This window comes from Clarias gariepinus, chromosome 9 (assembly GCF_024256425.1).
Source record: "Clarias gariepinus isolate MV-2021 ecotype Netherlands chromosome 9, CGAR_prim_01v2, whole genome shotgun sequence".
In the NCBI taxonomy this organism is placed as follows: Eukaryota; Metazoa; Chordata; class Actinopteri; order Siluriformes; family Clariidae; genus Clarias; species Clarias gariepinus.
The window spans coordinates 18,564,150-18,582,839 of record NC_071108.1 but is presented as its reverse complement, the minus strand read 5'-3'; the positions used below and the strand labels follow the sequence as shown (position 1 = coordinate 18,582,839).

Sequence of the window (18,690 nt, the reverse complement as noted above, 5' to 3'; positions counted from 1 at the left end):
TACCTGTTCAGTTTGATTGGCATCATTTTCACTCTGGTAGATCAGGGGAGAGGTGGTAGTCTTCATCAGCAGGCACTGGTTTATCATCACTGACCTGCTGCACTTGCAGCTTACACTGATTGGTGTATACTTGCTGATACACTGAGTGGTGTATCTTACACTGACTGCATCAAGATGATCCTCCCTGACCTGCAAAAAAATTTTGTCTTTATAGTTTTATATGTTGTTGGTCTTAATGTTCTTTCCTTTTTTTTTTTTTTTTTTTACAAATATGACCCAATATACACTACCGTTCAAAAGTTTGGGGTCACTTGCAAATTTCTTTGTTTTTGTTTAAGGATTTATTTTCTTCTACAACAATACTGGGGATTTCAATATAAATAACACATATGGAATTAGGTAATTATGTAACAACAAAAACAACAGTTAGTTGTTATTATAAGACACAGAGGTCAGCCTTTCTGTAATAGTTCTTGCAAGAACTGTATTCTCAAGTGCATTTGCAAAATCCGTCAAGCACCATAATGAAACTGGCTCTCATGAAGGCCATCCCAAGAGGGTGAGACCAAAACCTACCTCTGCCGCAGACGAGAAGTTCATTTAGAGTTATCAGCCTGAAAAATGACCAATTAACAGCACCTCAGATTAAAGGCGTTATGAAGTCTTTACAGAGCAGAAGTAGCAGACACATCTCACCATTAACTGTTCAAAGGAGATTAATGCATTTTTTGGATGCCTTCAGCATTCCTTTACAATGTAGAAAGAAATAAAAATCAGGAACGATCATGAAGTTAGAAAGTGACCCCAAACTTTTGAACGGTAGTGTATGTTTAGTGATACTTTAAATAATATACTTAAAAAGCATTTATTTATGTATTGAGTTATATTTTTATTCTAGTCAGTTGTGTGCTAAGTCAAAACTCATGGAAGATGGCAGACTGGTGTGAACTTCAGCCAGTTCTGGGGCCTCATGTACAAAGACTTGCGTTAAATTCATACTAAAACATTGCGTACAGACAAAGCTGTAAATGTGCGTACGCGGTAAAAAAAATCTGATGTATGAAACACTGCGTACGCGGAATCCCACGCATATTCTCTTTGTACATCCGAATTAACGTGAAATTGAGCGCACGTGCACGAGCGCAAAACCCCTCCGTATAAATATGTTAATGACTCCACTTTGGCAAAACCAAACGAAAAAGCAATGGCAAAAGCAAGCAAGAAGAAAAACTTCACAGAATGTGAATTGGAGGTCCTCCTATCGGAGGTAGACCGGAGAAAAACAGTTATTTGCAAGTTTGTCCTCCGGAATTAATAACAAAATAACAAAAAAAAACTTAGCTGGAATAATATCTTTAAATACATCACTCACCAAGAAGCCACCCATCGCACACCCTGCCACCTTGGAGCCTCATCCCAACCATGCTGTTTGTGAGGATGAATGTATCATGGGTTGTCCCAGGCCACCTTGCCACAATATTTGTTAGGCGCATTTGAGCATCACATATTATTTTCACATTTATTAATTGGAAATGTTTCCGATTCATGTATGCAAATTCGTCTTCAGATGGCGCCTTTATAGCAGTGTGGGTGTAGTCGATCGCTCCGATTACATTAGGAAAACCGGCGATCGCTGCAAATTTCGCTTTAATGTTTGGCTGGTCAACTGCATGGAAACCTTATATGATGATCCCATCCCATACAGCTGGCATTGCACGGCTCAAAGACGACTGGCTTAAAGGACGTCTGCCAGTTCCCTTTGGATAGAACCAGTTGACAGGAAACCAAGCGTTGTCAGCACCTGTAAGGGAACGGGTAATGCGTGGCTCCTTGCTGTCTCTCTTTCCAAATTTGGACCCAACTCAGCACAGAGCTTCAAGAGGATAGCTCTTGGAAATCTGAAACGGCTAATAAGCCAGTCATCATCGTGGGCCAGAGAATCAGTGTGATCCCTAAAAACGCGTTCCCTTCGGATTCGGCCACTGACAATGTCCTCTAATAAGGCCAACACTGCCATTGCCATATACAACAAGGGTTGTATACATTTGCAAATGCTTTTATATGTTCTAAATCAAATAATTGGTAGAAAAATAGTGTTAATTAACCCATTTTATCAATTATAAATAAATAGCAATGTTTTTCACGTGTTGGTGCAATACTTTGTAGTGTGTAATTTAACATAATTGCCTCTAGGAGTCGCCAACAGAAATAAAACAAAGACACACAAGAAATACACGTACGCCAGACATGAAGTTGGCGTGGAAGAACGCACATTCTCACGTTAATTTCACTGTTAGTAAGTCCGACCGTGAGCGTGAAAACTGGCGCAAGCAAAGTTTTTGTGCGTACGCAGCGTTGATACATGAGGCCCCTGGTCATTTTAGCTGATCAGATAGAGAGGGATAATTTACCAGTAGACACTGTACTACCACCTACTGCATAGAATACATATTGCACCATTAGACCTAACTCGATACTTCATGCGCTATTACTTACGTCTGAATAAAGGACCAACCAATCACGCAGCTGGCTCCACCCTATCGCTCTTGTTTGACAGAACGACTCATTCTGCTGAAAAGTCGCATTATGAAATAAATAGGCCATCGTGAAAAACGGGATTTTGAAATAAAAACTGACTTTAAAAAAATGACATTTTGAAATAAAAACAGCATGAATTAAATAAAATGCCTCTGCAATAATCTCTGTTATTGGGAAAAATAATTTGCAAAGTGCAATATACACTCACCTAAAGGATTATTAGGAACACCTGTTCAATTTCTCATTAATGCAATTATCTAATCAACCAATCACATGGCAGTTGCTTCAATGCATTAAGGGGTGTGGTCCTGGTCAAGACAATCTCCTGCTCAGTTACTGGGATTTTCACGCAAAACCATTTCTAGGGTTTACAAAGAATGGTGTGAAAAGGAAAAAAACATCCAATATGCGGCAGTCCTGTGGGCGAAAATGGCTTGTTGATGCTAGAGGTCAGAGAGGAATGGGTCGACTGATTCAAGCTGATAGAATAGTAACTTTGACTGAAATAACCACTCGTTACAACCGAGGTATGCAGCAAAGCATTTGTGAAGCCACAACACGCACAACCTTGAGGCGGATGGGCTACAACAGAAGAAGACCCCACCGGGTACCACTCATCTCCACTAAAAATAGGCAAAAGAGGCTACAATTTGCACGAGCTCACCAAAATTGGACAGTTATAGACTGGAAAAATATTGCCTGGTCTGATAAGTCTTGATTTCTGTTGAGACACTCAAATGGTAGAGCCAGACACACACACACACACACACACATATATATTTGTGTGTGTTTAACATTATTTACCATAGTACCACACTGCTGTTTTTTTTATGTTTGTTTTTTTACAATAGCATTGCTCTTTCAGAAGTGGCAGCTGTAAGGCAAATTTCAGTAATTTCTACCACACATATTATATAATATATATCGTAAAAAAATATGTAAACAAATAATTTCTGGCTAATTGCTGTGGATAAAAGTAAACTGGAACACATTGAGAGGTACTGTTATAGGATAACTGTCAGGGCTGTCCCCTGGAAGTTTTTGCGCACTGGTTCATGTTTCATAGTCTTTGATTCACAGGGTTCATTGTTTACTTCTGATTGTTATTTAAGCTTCTATTTCAGTTGTGTATTGTCTTGGATTTGTTGCATTATTGATTTCTCCTTTGCCATATTTCTGTCTGTGGTTCTGTTTTAATATGGCTATTTTTCATAGTTTTTTTTATTGTTATTTTTGTTTTATCCTGACTAAAGTTATGTCTGCATTTACTGTGTCGTGTTTTGCCTTCATCTGACAGAAACAATCAAGAATCATTTCCGTGGTATTAATGCCCCCTACTGCATAAGACCCTATAACAGCATACACTGTTATGTTTATTATACTTAAAAGTGTTAAACATACCTCATACTTTTCAACTTCTTTCATAAGTTATACACCACATGATTTTTATTACAGTGACACTACGTACATTTATATCCACTTAAAAAAAGGATTTGATGGAAAAAAGGTGGAAAAAAAACATTCTTTATACTGAGTTTGGAAGGATGTACTGTATAATTAAGGCTCTAGATAGTGAATGGCTCCTCTTTTGAACTAGTCATGTACTCCAGTTTGACCTTATATTGACCCAGTAGTTGTGTACAAAATGACTTTGCTACATCAGCCCCAATCGTTCAGAAATTCTTGTCACCCAAAGTGGTACTTCACTTAAAAATGGTCCACCTATAGTTACATGCATAATCTTTTGTTCTACTTCCATTCATTCCAGACAACTAGAGCAGTTTCCTTCTGTGTGAGCCTTAAAATTGTACATTAAATAGCATTTAATGGAATACAGTGTCTCTTGACCAGTATCCCTCACTGGACAAAGAATTAGACTTTCCCACGTGCAAGAGGAGGTCAATATATAAATGAGATTTATTATTAAACTAACATGTTAGGAATGAAATGCTTTATCTGGCTTTTTTAGGAGAAAACATTTAATTTGCCTGCAATGGGGATGGAGCCTGCACTCTCACAAGCGTGTGTGTGAACATATTAGATATGTTGGCCAAACCCATAATTGCTTGTGCTCTATGATGCAGGTACCCATTCAACGGGGACCACATTTCCAGCCTGATGAGTCAAAGCAGTGTTTCCCAAAGTTTTTTGTTGGTTTTTCTAGGGACCCTCATACTAAAAGTCCCAAACCACCATTGCCCAATTCACAACAGAATTTATCCATAAATCATGAGAAAAGTTTATATGTTCTTAAGTAAATGTTACTGATAATTTTTATTGCAATTAACACATCACTTTATTACCTTGAATGGTAAATCAGACACTGGTTTGGCAGACAGAGGGTACATATATACATGATAAATCACAGCTTCATACTGTAAGCATGTCTTATTGAAGCAATAAATCCAGACTGATTGATACCAAATAAATGCATTCATAGGTGGAGTTCACTGACTATCTGACTGTTTTTAGCTATTACTCTCTCTAATTTCACACTTACTACAGGCACAATTATGACAGAAACCTTACTAGTTTTCCAATGTGACTGAAAGGTGTACTGCAGACATAAATCATCAGTGGCAACCAAAATAAAATGTCCTGTGACCCACCTGTGGGTCGCAGCCTACTCTTTGGAAAGCCGTGAGTTAGAGGGCCTGAAGGGCCTACCAGTAACACACAGGAACTAGACAATCCGTTCAGCTAGAATAGGGTAACATTAGTAGACTGGATGCAATGCAGTATCTCACTTAAAGAGTCAGAAGCATGTATTAGAGACACTATTTAGTAAAGCAATGTATAAACTGTGTAGAAGGAGATGCAGTCACTTAATTTATATATGGGCACTCTTTGCAAGTTATTTTCACTTCATTGCTCTCTTGCATTTAAAGATATGTGCTCTTTTTCTTATGAGGGCCTGATCAGTTAAAAACATTAAAGCAGATCGACAATTGTCCTTTACCACTTTACGTTCCTGCTGGGCCAACTGAGCAAGGAGTTAATCTACTCATTTGATAGATTGAACTTATTAGCAAGAAGCGAGCAACTAGAGCCCTATACTTTTTACCTTCATTTTTTTGCGCATGTTGGGACATCTCTTCCTAAGCTGTTGACCATCCCTGGTATGTGTTAAGCCAGACCAAACTCACCCCATGCCGCCACCTGGTTTGTGGTTTCTGCATGGGTCCAACGATCCCAACATGTGGAAACCTTATTACAGAAACTGCAGTAAACACAGTGTCTGATATCACGACAGAATCTTATAAAGCTGGCCTGACAGAAGCCCTGTATTCATCATCCATCTCTCCAAGTCACACTCTCAATTCTTTGACAAGATAAGGCTAAGAAAGAGGACGAGCAGGAAGATGTCATTCCTTTTATAAGCTACCTATTCTTAGTCAAAAGAAGACATGTTTGCTCTTGGTATTTTGGAAGAAATCAAACAAAGAGTACCAGTGCTGAAGGAATCCACTGTAGCATACTGGGATTAGAGGTACTAGAGTCGTGATTAGTATGATTGTCAGAATGACATTTTGTTCATTTTCATCTATTATCTACAGCAATATTACAATTTGTTTATTTTAAGTATAGCAACTGAACAAAGTTTCAGATTTCTGATGCAAGATACACTTTTAGAACCCAAAACACATTTCAGAGCAATTATAACCAACATGCTGTTATATTCTGGTTACATTCTGGTTAGTTCAAAGGTTTGAGTTCATACCGATCCAGTGTTTTACAAGATAGTGGGCAATAGCTTGTTTTGGAGGAATGAAAAATCCTGCTTGATTACTCTTCAGAAGAGCATCTATTACCTGCAAAATTAACAAAGATTTGACAAAATAATATGAAACTTCAACAAAATTCTCAACAAAACAAAAGATTACATGCATTGTGCAGCCAGGTCATTTTCATGTATACATCCAAAACTCTTTTTTTATTTGTGTTTGTCGTGGTGGAGGACAATATAATACAACAAAAGGGTAGGAAGCTTTTTTGTGTGTAAAAATATGGTTGTCACTCCTTAAGTAAATTCAAATGAAATCCACTGTTATGATAATTTAATTAGAAAAAGTTAAAAAAGATTAATGATAGTCTCAAGATAGTTGCTAATGCAATTAAGAGATTAATTGATTAAGAGAAGATGTTTTAAGAGTCGTTTGTTTGTTTCAATACACACGTAATATTTGCTTGATTTGACCAAGCCCACTTATTAGCTTAGTCTAGTTCGGTAAGTTGAAATAAATAAATTTCTCAATTAATGTACAGTGGGGGAAATAAGTATTTGTTTCCCTACAGATTTTCTAAGTTAAAAAGGAATGAAGGGTCTATAATTTTTATCATAGGTTTATGGTAAAGGATTGAGACAGAATATCAACCAAAAATCCAGAAAAAGCACATGATACAAATGTTATGAATTAAGTTGCATTTCAATAAGCGAAATAAGTATTTGATCCCCAAGCAAAACATGACTGAGTACTTGGAAGAGAAACCCTTGCTGGAAAGCACAGTGGGAAGATGTTTCTTGTAGTTGTTAACCAGATTTGCTCACATCTTGGGATACATTTTGATCCACTATTCTTACAGATTTTCTCTAAATGTTTAAGGTTTTTTGCCTGTTGCTTGTCAACTCGAAGTTACAGCTCTCTACGTGAATTTTCTATTGGATTAAATACTGGCTAGACCACTCCATGACCTTAATGTGCTTATTCTTGAGCCACTCCTTAGTTGCCTTGGCAGTATGTTTGGAGTCATTTTTATTCTGGAAGACCCATTCACAACACATCTTCAGGAGGTTTTCATCCAAAATTTTACAACACATGGCCTCATTCATTGGCCCCTCAGTGCAGCAAAGTCCATCTGTACCTTTAGCAGAGAAACAGCCCCAAAGCAAAATGTTTCCACCTCCGTGCTTGACTGTAGGGACTGTGGTGTTCTTAGTATCATAGTCAGCATTTTTCTTCCTTCAAAAACAGCATGTCGAGTTGATGACAAAGATCTCAATTTTGGTCTCATCTGACCACAGCAGTTTATTCCAATCTTTCTCTGTTCATTGGCAAACCTCAGGCGGGTCTGTACATGTGTCTTCTTGAGGAGGGGAAGTCTTGCTGCACTGAAGGATTTCAATCCATGCAGGCATATTGTGTTACCAATGGTTTGTTCGGTGACTGTGCTCCCAACTGCCTTGAGATCATTCACAAGCTCCTCCTGTGTAGTCCTGGGCTGATCCCTCATTTTTCTCATGATCATTCTTAGTCCATGGGGTGAAATCTTGCATATAGGGTCATTAATGGTTACTCTGTAGTTCTTCCATTTGTAAATAATCGCTCCAGGAGTTGTCTCCTCCTCACCAAGCTTCTAGCAGATGGTCTTGTAGCCCATTCCAGCCTAGTGTAGGTCCAAAATCTTGTCCCTGACTTGCTTTGACAGCTTTTTGGTCTAGCCGATGGTGGTGAGGTTTGAATGGAAGCTAGAGATTTTGTGGACAGGTGGCTTTTATACACATACCACATTGTTGTTAGGAGCACCTTCTTAAATGAATATGTGTACCACAAGAGCACATAACCAGTCTGTGAGAGGCAGAATTATTGTTGGTTGGTAGGGGATCAAACACTTATTTCCCTTATTGAAATGCAACTTAATTCATAACATGAACATTGTATCATGTGCTTTTTCTGGATTTTTGGTTGATATTCTGTCTCAATCCTTTACCATAAACCTATGATAAAAAATATAGACCCTTCATTTCTTTGTAAGTGGGCAAACTTAGAAAATCTGTAGGGGATCAAATACTTATTTCCCCCACTGTAAATACATGTAAATTTCTTGTTTATTTCGGAATGTTTTGTAGAACTGTAGAACAGCAAAAATGCAGGCCCTTACCTCTTGCCTAGTAAACCAGCGAGCATCTTCAATTTCATTTCCATCAACATTTATGTCTGTAGACACCGCTACTGCAAAGCAACCAATCATGAGCGATGAAGGCATTGGCCATGGCTGGCAGGAAACATATTGAACAGGGCCAATAGTAACTCCACTCTCTTCTAAAACCTCTCTCCTTACTGCATTTTCAATGGTCTCACCTGTTTCAACAAGCACAGCAGGTAATTCATTTACAAAACTCTGTAGATGTTGAAAGAATAAAAAGGAAACATAAATTAAATCATAGCTGTCCAGTTTGTCTACATAATAACACTCTTAGGGTTTCTCTGTAATTATATTAAGGCTAGACAGCTAGAAACATTAAAGTACTCTTCAGTAACTGCTGTTGCAGTGAATCTAAAAGCAGTCCTGGATGTCACGTCATCTGTGAGCACCATGCACGCACACATTTTACAATAATCAGCTGCTTTAAGTATTTATTCCATAAAAATCCTTACAACCCTACATTTACAAAGTACACAATTAAAATCTCCTAATTTTGTCTACCTGGTTCAATGAACCCAGCAAGGCATGAGAACATTCCTGGAGGAAATGTCTTCTTCCTTCCTAGTAAGCACCGATTCCCATCTGGGTGAAGCACCAGCATGATCACAACAGGATCTGTAGCACAAATAGTCCATAAATCTGGTTACATAATTCATTGATGAATTAGATCCTGATTTATAATAGACAGCAAAAAGGTTACTGACCAACTCTAGGGTAACAGGTATTGTGGATTCCTTGCAGACTCCTGCAGCCTTCTGTCAAGCAGATTCTTTTGTAACCTCCTTCATCCACTTTGGTCTTACCACCACAGGAAGGGCAGAAACTGTACCGGTTGTGCCATGCAAGTACAGATCTGGCTTGTGCAACAATACCTTTGCACATGAAAAGAAAAAAAATAATGTTACGCCGGTGTGGATAAATAGAGCAAACTGAATGCATGAGATTTATTTCTTTGGAGCAAAACTTGCTTCTACTGGGACATCCTTGATCATTCTTCATGAAACATAGGATATAAATATAGACATTTTTCACTGTTTAGACACAATTAAATGGATGTCCCACCTGCTTCATCTTCATTCAGCATTAGGAGCCTTGGCATTAGCCCTGTAAGGAAGAAGCTGTTTGGAGCTGTGACCTTAAGACTTTCTGTGGGATTCTCCTCTGTATTGAGAGCAAACCACGCAATGAGTCCATCCCTCTTTGGTGGTGAAGAAGGTGAACATTCCTGCTTTTCTACTCCCAGAAATATAACCACTGTGTCATTCTTTTCAAGTGCCACTTTCACAGAGTCCCATCCAAACCTGTATAATTTCAACTTAGGTTGAATATCATTTATTTCCTCTGGCTCTGTTGTAACAAAAGGGTTTAAGTTATGAAACATAATAAACACTGTTTCAGGAGAAGACTGTTTAGCTAAAAGCCATTCCGAATCAGTCCTTTTGTCACTCATTCTGTTGAGATATTCCCTACTGAAATATGTTTCATTCTCTGGAGATTTAGTGCTTGGAAGAATTCCAGGAAGTGTGACATCTCCAGTGCTTCCTAAGAAACGGGCAATGTGTCTGTGTCCCCAAAAATTTGCTATGTCACAAGCAGACTGGCCAGACTTATTCACCAAGTTTTTATTACACCTGTTGGCAAGAAAAGATTAATAAAAAAAAAACTTTACACATTCTTACTGGAAGGCATTGTACCAAATCAATCAGTTTAAAATTCACTTAATTTATTTATTCAGAATTTTTATTCAAACAATAGAAAAGAATAAAATCCACACACACTAAAGATCACGAGAGGATTCTCACACTTCATGATATGTATAGATAGATCTATACGGACGATGGATGGATGGATGAATGAGATAGATACAGTAGATAGATAGATAGATAGATAGATAGATAGATAGATAGATACTTTATTGAGCCTGATGGAAATTCCACGAAGATTGAACAATGTAGAAACACTCACACACTTACCCACTTGAAAGTAATGCTTTTACCACATCAAAATGTCCATTTCTTGCAGCCAACATTAAAGCTGTCCATCCTTGTTTTCCACTTTCATTGAGCAGTTGACTCGAGTGAGAGATCATAGTGGAAACTTTGTCCAAGTCCCCCCTGGAAGCACAATCCAGGAACTGTTCAACCATCTCATCCATAGCACTCATCTGAACACTTGTCATGTTTTAAATACTGAAATACAATAATAATAAAAAAACACTGTAACATACAGAAACTGATGAATGAACTGTATGTTTAAATGTATATATCTTCTAACATGTACGTAAACTATAGTTTACGTACATGCATGTAAGTCGATGGTATTGAAAAGGATTGGGTTTTAAAACTTAACATTCTGCAATACTTTTGTGTTGTAAAGTATGACTTACTTTTAAGTATCTGGCGGTAGTGTGTGATCACAGAACTTTCAGTTAGCAGAGATCAAACTGTTCTAAGCGTGTTTTTAGGTATAATATAATACGTTTAAAATGAATAAAACTTTAAAACGTTAGCTACAAGGACGCAAAGCGGCACTGCACTACTATTATTTAACATGCTGACAGAAGTAGGGTAGGAGTAAATAATTAACAGTCTCTCCGAAATGGTGCCCTACTCCCTAACCCCCTACACGGCATTACATGTGTTTTTTTACACTCTCAGGTTTATCTCTTGGACCCTACAGCTTTGTAGTGCAACGCAGTATTTAATGAATTCATCAGATATTCCCCTCACTGTATTAGTACGTGAATACGAATTAGTGCCAAATAGTACACTAAGTAGTGAGCAAGGTGGGATTTCAAACATACGTATACAACAAGGTCAGCCATCGCGTGTTGATGACGTAAGCGTCACGTGACACAATAGCCCGTTGACATTCGTTTCATTCCACAGTGTGGAATTTTGAAGTGTCCTTTCTGCTACATGTTGCGGGAATGCTAGTTGAAGGAACCTCTTTCAACAACATTCCTCCATTTGGAACACCCTGCGACGTCACCAACGCAGACGTCACTTCTCCGGTGCGTTACCCTGGCTGGCAACGCAAGCACCTCGGATACCTGTTCCTGCTTTTGACATACTGTAGCAATTTTACGCTACTGAAATAAAAAAAATATATATTTATTAAAGCAAAAAAAGTAAAAATAAATAATTATTACATTACAAAACATATATTATTTAAATGTATCCAAGTTGTGGATAAATGTGATTTAATTTATTTATAAGATGAACATTTTCATGTCTAAAGATACCATTATTATCATTTTTTTTTTTACATTAATAGCCTATTTAAGAACAATTATCTATTGTTGGTTATTTACAAAATATCATTATGGTATCTTAATATTATGTCGTCCTTTATACACGCTCCTGTAGTTGTTCTTTACGGTTTGGAATCTTAAGATGGCTGAACACCTTAAGATGTCCACTTCACAGGGAACTACCAGCCGATCGGAACACAGCCTATGTCGTTTAATGGTTCAAACGCGGACTCTAGTGGTTGAAACAGATTATACAGTCGAGTTCACCAGTGTGGTTTCTACTGTGGGTGACAAAAACTTTACAAAATCATTAGGAGTATACAAGTTATTTAAAATTAAAAGACTTTTAAAATGTCATTGTTGCTTAATATTGCCTTGTGAATGTGGAATTTAGCATGCTGTAGATTACCAGGAAAGAATTCACTCATAACAATCTTAATTAAATGGATAGAAGCAAAACTAAAAACATTTTTGTTGTCAAAAAAAGGGAGCTGCCAAAATCGCGCCAGTAATCTGTATGTTTGGTGTGAGTGGGTTAAAAAAATGGGTTAAAAAATTTGGCATACATTAAGAATGTAATTTATTTGAAATACTGACACATTAGAAAGAATGACTCGAATTCGACACATGCAAGAATACAATGAAGTTATGTTCTTCACATATCCCAATTTCATAGGAAGTTGTGGACAGTCATGATAGACCTTTCACCAGGTAGGGCTCATGACCTGGCCCAACAGTATAAATTTGGCGGTGCCGGAGCATGACCCCTGACCTTACTCTCAGTGTGCAAAAAAATAGATTTTTACCTCCAAGTATGTCACAATTCAAAGATTTATTGATTTAACTGATTGTTCCTGGTGCTATAGTGAAGAAAATCATCAAATAAACATGTCTGTGCCCTGTTCCAGCACTTTGAGGGCATTTGTTTTCCACCTTTGAGAACTGTTGTTTTTCTTTTTTTCTGCTTTCGTTAAGGATTACCAAAGCAGATTATCCAAACTACATATTTTTGGCACAGCTTTTATGTTGGATGCATTTCCTTACCCAAACCTCCCTATTTCGTCGTCAGCACAGAGACTGCACCACTGTGGCTGGGTTCCGTGTCAGTAGTTTGATTCCCGGTTTCTGTAAGACAGGGCTTAAATGTAACTGTTAAATAGATAAATATAATTAATTGTTTATAATAAACAAAAATGTTAAACATTGGCTAGTTGCTTTTTGGTATAAGAGGAACAAAACAACTCAAGAACGTGATGTTTATAAACTTTATAAAACTTTGTTAAGTTTGCAACTGCCCTCTATTTCGCATCATGTAATTTCTTTACATATTTTATGCACTGTATTTACTTTACATTATATATTTTAAATATTAAAGGCTTATATTCCTTAATACATTCATTAATACATTCCTTTTCTCTACATGTACCAATGTACAAACAGAGAATTTTGTATGCTGAAAATGCATTGCAGAATTGTAACCTTTACCCACAGAAAGCACATCAGTGTTGGTAGTTTTAGAGAAGCAAACAAATCACTTATTTACTCACCATCATAAGGTCAGCGACCTCGAACAGACTAAAATCTGACAACACGGATGGGTCGTTGCAAACAAGTTAATCAAGAGAAGAGAATCATTTTAGACTTTTGGAGATGGAAAACCTTTTTACTGGCGATGACTCAGTCCCCAGAAGCACGACTAATGCAGTCAGACCAACATGTTCAGTTTTACCCAGTCAACAGGATGAGCATCTGTTACAATGGTAAGTTAATATAATGTGTTCAGTTATGCATATCTGTTTTCTTATAAGTGTATTGAGTGAAAACTACCCATGTTCATGGGGCAAAACTAACATACCAATCGATAAAAAATTAAATATGCTCTATAAATAGGTCTTGCTGTAAAACAATATCTTGGAGTTGCATTCAAAGAGCATACAGAGCAATTCAGACCATTGTATTTGTTTCCTGAAATACTAATGTACTAATACTAATACAAATACTACATGGCCTACATGAGCTAAATTTGTTATGAGGGGTTGTTGGATATTTTGCCTTCTAAAATATTAGTGTAATTAAATGACAAATAACCATTGAAATAATGTGCACAATAAATCTTTTATCTTTACAATTCAAATGTAAGTTTTTCAACTTTTACTCTTTTCAAACTTTTACATTTTTATATTTGTTTAACTTTTTTATCACATTTTAATCATAAATATCTTTGCATCATTTCTTTTACTTGTTAGTCATGATACTGAAATTGTGAGAGAAGAGAACTCAAAGAGAATAATAAAAACAAATGTGCCCATATCGATGGATACCGAATCGGAAATCTTGGACAGACGAGGAAAACTGACACGAATTAGGTAAAAGGTTGCATGGCTACATGACCATTTTAAGTAAGACAATATCCTTCCAAACTGGTTATGTATCATATTCTTTAAAAGCTTACATTCTATGACTTGTAATATGACTCTGTCTCCTTTCTTGTTGCAGGTCCAAAACTTTTGATCCCTCATTTTTATCACATGTCCAAAGTGACATTGAGTCAAAGTCTGAAAGGAAAAAGCAGCAGTGTTATCATGTTAGTGATGATGTGTCTAAATTATGGTGACATTTTGAAAAGCAGATTTATTTACTTCTTGTTGTTTTTGTCAAATACGTGTTGTTGGTTGAGCTGTTCAGATTAAGTGTTTTTATCTGATGTTTCAGTTTCCTCGAACAAATAATCAGTACCACAAAATTTTCAAAGACATTAGTGAGACTGAGCTGCTCAAGCAAAGTAAGCAAGCATTCACAGTGGTAGCTTATTAAATTCAACTGTATTGGATACAAAGTAAAGGACTTTATTTTGTCTTCAGTGTTTCCTTAGATTATTATGAATAAACTAATATATATTATAATATACTATTAGTAAAATAGTAACTTATTCACTCTCTATTATGTTTTGTGTCCACAGGTTACACATGTGCATTGCAGAAAGATATTCTTTATCAAGGGCGGCTTTTTGTGTCTGATAACTGGATCTGTTTCCATTCCAACGTCTTCGGGAAAGACATCAAGGTAATCAAATACTATTTACAGAAAAGTACAAATACTGTACCAAATGTTATTAAATGCTAGAATAGTTTGCATTAGTTTTTACATTCCGTTGGAAATTGAAAATGGTTAACCAACTGTAACATTTTTTCCTTAGGTGCTTTAATACTTATGCACAGTATTATGTTTAGCTTTTACACTTTTAAACATATTTCTTGTCTTAATATTTGTATTTTGGGGTAGTTGACATATATAGTTTTTGTTTGTTTTTTAGTTTGTGTTTGTAGATTGCATGATCTTACTGTTCATCTGTTTTATTTAATGTAAAGATGGTTTATTTATATTCGGTTTTATAATTAACCTTTCTTAGATCATTATATGTTCCAGATTATCATTCCAGTTATGTCTGTATCAGTAATAAAGAAAACCAAAACTGCCATCTTAGTACCAAATGCATTGATTATTGCCACAGCACACGAAAGGGTAAGCTTGATTTTATTTAACTGGTAAAGAACAACAAAGCAAGACATATTTTAATTAAGATTTGAATTGTTGTACAGTATGTTTTTGTGTCGTTCCTGTCCCGAGACACAACATACAAAATACTGATGTCAGTGTGCACCCATTTGGATGTGAGTGTTTGACCCAAAATTGTTTTTAAATTTTTATAGTACCTAGATTTAATATATCGCTAGTAATAGCTAACATCTCGTGTTTATTTGATAACAGGACAAGTGTCTGGCAAACAGTCCAACTAATTCCGCTGCAGATGGCAATTACACAGTGTCACCCTCCACACTTCCCATGGTAACAATAAACAGTTTTTGTCACTGGTCTAAATTCTATTGTGTATTTGTCAAATTAAATATCACACAGTTGTTATGTTTTCTTAATTGGCAGAATTTCTCAGCAGATCTGTCAGATGTCGATAGCCCAGTGGTTCAAAGGAGACAAAAATTAGGATATAGCAGTAGCTCAGACTCTCCAGATTCTCCAGAGTATGAGAAAATGAGAGGTTTGTTTATTTTCTTTAGTTTCAACATTTCAATTAAAAGTGTATTTTCTAATGCTTTTCACTCTGTATATATTGTATATGCAGTGGGACCCTGGATTGTGAGCATAATTTATGTTTATTAAAGCACTCATATATCAAAATTAATTTCCCCGCAAGAAATAATAAAAACATAGATGATTCGTTCCACTGCCCAAAAATATTCATATAAAAAGATTAATACAAATTTTAAAAGAAAAAAAAAATAACCTGCACTTTACCTTTAAAAAGAATCGTGACTGGTGTTAGACCAGAGAGCAGAAGCAGGAGCGGGGGGGCTACTGGGTAGGACAACCTCCACACACTCGGCACCCACACACACACACACACACACACACAAACACAACAGTCACTACACTTGGACACAAAATAAATGAAAACAAAATGCTTTACATGCAAAAACACACACATGGTCACAATGTTATAGTAAACAGTTCACACGCGCACAGTACTCACTCGTAAACGAGTGACGCATGCGCATTGAGACTGAGCATGGGAGATGATTACCCACAATTCCACAGTGAAAGAGAGAAGAACCATTGGCTCAGTTGTTTTCATGTGACGCTCGGCAGACAAAGCGCATGCGTACTACAGTTCTCATATATCAATACCTCGCTCATTTAACATGTTAAAATCTAGACACTTGTTAAAACACTATCACACCAAGTTACTTATATTCCAAGGTTCCACTATATACATACACTACCGTTCAAAAGTTTGGGGTCACTTGCAAATTTCTTTGTTTCTGTTTAGTGATTTATTTTCTACATTCTACAACAATACTGGGGATTTCAAAACTATAAAATAACACATATGGGATTAGGTAATTATGTAATAACAAAAACAACAGTTGGTTGTTTTTTTAAGATACAGAGGTCAGCCTTTCTGTAATAGTTCTTGCAAGAACAGTATTCTCAAGTGCATTTGCAAAATCCGTCATCTGTCCATGATCGTTCCTGATTTTAATTTCTTTCTACATTGTAAAGGAATGCTGAAAACGTCCAAAAAAATGCATTCATCTCCTTTGAACAGTTAATGGTGAGATCTGTCTGCTACTTCTGCTCTGTAAAGACTTCATAACGCCTCTAATCTGAGGTGCTGTTAATTGATCATTTTTCAGGCTGATAACTCTAAATGAACTTCTCGTCTGCAGCAGAGGTAGGTTTTGGTCTCGCCCTCCGGGGATGGCCTTCATAAGAGCCAGTTTCATTATGGTGCTTGACGGATTTTGCAAATGCACTTGACAATAAAGTTCTTGTAAGAACTATTACAGTAAGGCTGACCTCTGTGTCTTAAAATAACAACTAACTGTTGTTTTTCTTGTTGTTACATAATTACCTAATTCCATATGTGTTATTTTATAGTTTTAAAATCCCCAGTATTGTTGTAGAATGTAGGAAATAAATCACAAAGAAATTTGCAAGTGACCACAAACTTTTGAACAGTATATATATATATATATATATTCATTATACATATATACATTAGACCATTACACGCTATCTTTTGTTTCATCCATAAGAACATGGAAATCGAAATGTTTATGACAGAAAACCACTGAGACCAAGCTTGCTCAATGTTTTACTGATGGTGTACCTATTTGTGTGAGTATCTTTCCTAATTATTTAACTTATATATGCCCAAAAAGGATAATATCTAAAGATTACAAATATATAAAAAATTACAAAATTTACAAAATGAAAAGTTACATTTTTTAATTCTGTTTTGCTTTGCTCTTACAGAATCAGCATTTTGATTTTGTCTTCATGTTACATGGCTTTCAAAATCATATCTTTGGAAAAAAGATTGAACTCTCTGGGCTCTATGGCTGAATTTACTCATAATGGGTAAAATAAATCTATGAACGGCCAGTTATTTCCTAATGATAAAATAAAAGATTCTTAATCAGTTTAATGTTATGTGTCAATTATAGAGATGAATACAACAGCATATACTCTGAGGATAGGGTCTACTCTGCTGTGTCAATTAACCTTATGAAACTGGAAAAGGTACTTACTAGGCCTACTAAATAAAAAGTCCTTGCTTCTCCAGAAACTGTATGACATGTCAAACATATGAGAGTAGCAATGCAGCCCTTACTAACATAACTGATTTCTTTTTTTGCTCTACAGATTCAGAAAGGTCTACAGAGACTATTGGACAAAATCCATTGATGTTAAATAATTGCTTAGATCTAAGTAACCTGTTCAATCAATTTTTAATTCATATTTTTATGACATGTAAATTTAACTGCTGTTTCAGTATGTTGACTGCTTTACATCAGTGCCCAGAAAGAACATTCAAACTATATCTTCCAGAATACAACATACACCTACAACCACGGCCGATGTAAACATTATCCAGTACTTTTGGTTTCTATAACATTCCCTGTCACCATTCCTTTTACACATACCTAGACTTAATAATTAATCTTACCATAAATGCACATACATCTGAACAGATGTTTTATTTCTAAATCAAACTGTTTATACCTGTTCTTGCTTCCATCCATACTGCCTGAAATGAGAAAGAATTATACTGCTGTTGTCAGATTTAAATCTACTACACTATTTATTAAAATAAACCAAAAAAAAAAAAGAGTAATTCGGGTACATCTTTTTTTTTTTTCCCATACCGCTTATTCTGTGTAGCACTGCAAAGGGAACCTATCAAGGGCAACCTATCCAAATAAGGCACAAGGCTGAGGACACACTGAATGGAGCACAGGGCATAAGCACAACCTTACTCGCACTATACTGTAGGCAATTTGGAAATGCCAATCAGCCTACAAAGCATGCCTTTGGACTATGGGAGGGGGAAAACTCAGAGTTTTGTGAGTTCTCAGAGGAAACCCACAAAGCAGAGGGAGAACATCCCGTTTCCA

At 36.4% G+C, this 18,690-nt stretch overlaps 2 protein-coding genes across 4 annotated transcripts; one reads left to right on the top strand and one right to left on the bottom strand.

Annotated features, from left to right (window-relative positions):
- Positions 1–4,788: 4,788 nt before the first annotated feature.
- nudt12 (nudix (nucleoside diphosphate linked moiety X)-type motif 12) lies at positions 4,789–11,324 on the bottom strand. Of its 3 annotated transcripts, none has more exons than XM_053504744.1 (7): positions 11,267–11,324; positions 10,437–10,652; positions 9,526–10,094; positions 9,168–9,335; positions 8,965–9,078; positions 8,419–8,618; positions 4,789–6,350 (listed from the first exon to the last, which is right to left on the bottom strand). In XM_053504744.1, the coding sequence occupies exons 2-7, from the start codon at positions 10,640–10,642 to the stop codon at positions 6,240–6,242; spliced, it is 1,368 nt and encodes a 455-aa protein (XP_053360719.1). In that variant the 5' UTR covers positions 10,643–10,652; positions 11,267–11,324; the 3' UTR covers positions 4,789–6,239. The 3 variants fall into 3 exon arrangements, with proteins under 3 accessions (XP_053360719.1, XP_053360718.1, XP_053360720.1); XM_053504743.1 differs by lacking the exon at positions 11,267–11,324 and adding an exon at positions 10,850–11,252; XM_053504745.1 differs by lacking the exon at positions 11,267–11,324 and adding an exon at positions 10,850–11,251 and having other exon boundaries at positions 10,437–10,577.
- A 2,015-nt stretch (positions 11,325–13,339) lies between these two features.
- On the top strand, positions 13,340–18,398 carry LOC128530686 (GRAM domain-containing protein 2B). The gene is made up of 13 exons (XM_053504746.1): positions 13,340–13,476; positions 13,963–14,082; positions 14,213–14,300; positions 14,429–14,498; positions 14,676–14,779; positions 15,143–15,238; positions 15,316–15,387; positions 15,485–15,562; positions 15,656–15,770; positions 17,329–17,410; positions 17,549–17,653; positions 17,740–17,815; positions 17,939–18,398. Exons 1-13 carry the CDS (start codon positions 13,367–13,369, stop codon positions 17,978–17,980), a joined length of 1,158 nt encoding a protein of 385 aa, XP_053360721.1. The 5' UTR covers positions 13,340–13,366; the 3' UTR covers positions 17,981–18,398.
- The last annotated feature ends 292 nt before the right edge of the window (positions 18,399–18,690 follow it).

What these genes read in the sequence shown, in the direction of transcription:
- nudt12 (XM_053504744.1), bottom strand. Translation starts at nt 10,642, where the DNA reads ATGACAAGTGTTCAGATGAGTGCTATGGATGAGATGGTTGAACAGTTC. An exon ending in GCTGAATGAAGATGAAGCAG is followed by an intron (nt 9,336 to 9,525) that starts GTGGGACATCCA and finishes TCATGTGCAAAG; the next exon opens with GTATTGTTGCACAAGCCAGA. An exon ending in TGCTGGGTTCATTGAACCAG is followed by an intron (nt 8,619 to 8,964) that starts GTAGACAAAATT and finishes TTGTTGAAACAG; the next exon opens with GTGAGACCATTGAAAATGCA.
- LOC128530686 (XM_053504746.1), top strand. Translation starts at nt 13,367, where the DNA reads ATGGAAAACCTTTTTACTGGCGATGACTCAGTCCCCAGAAGCACGACT. An exon ending in GATGAGCATCTGTTACAATG is followed by an intron (nt 13,477 to 13,962) that starts GTAAGTTAATAT and finishes TTTACTTGTTAG; the next exon opens with TCATGATACTGAAATTGTGA. An exon ending in AAAAGCAGCAGTGTTATCAT is followed by an intron (nt 14,301 to 14,428) that starts GTTAGTGATGAT and finishes CTGATGTTTCAG; the next exon opens with TTTCCTCGAACAAATAATCA.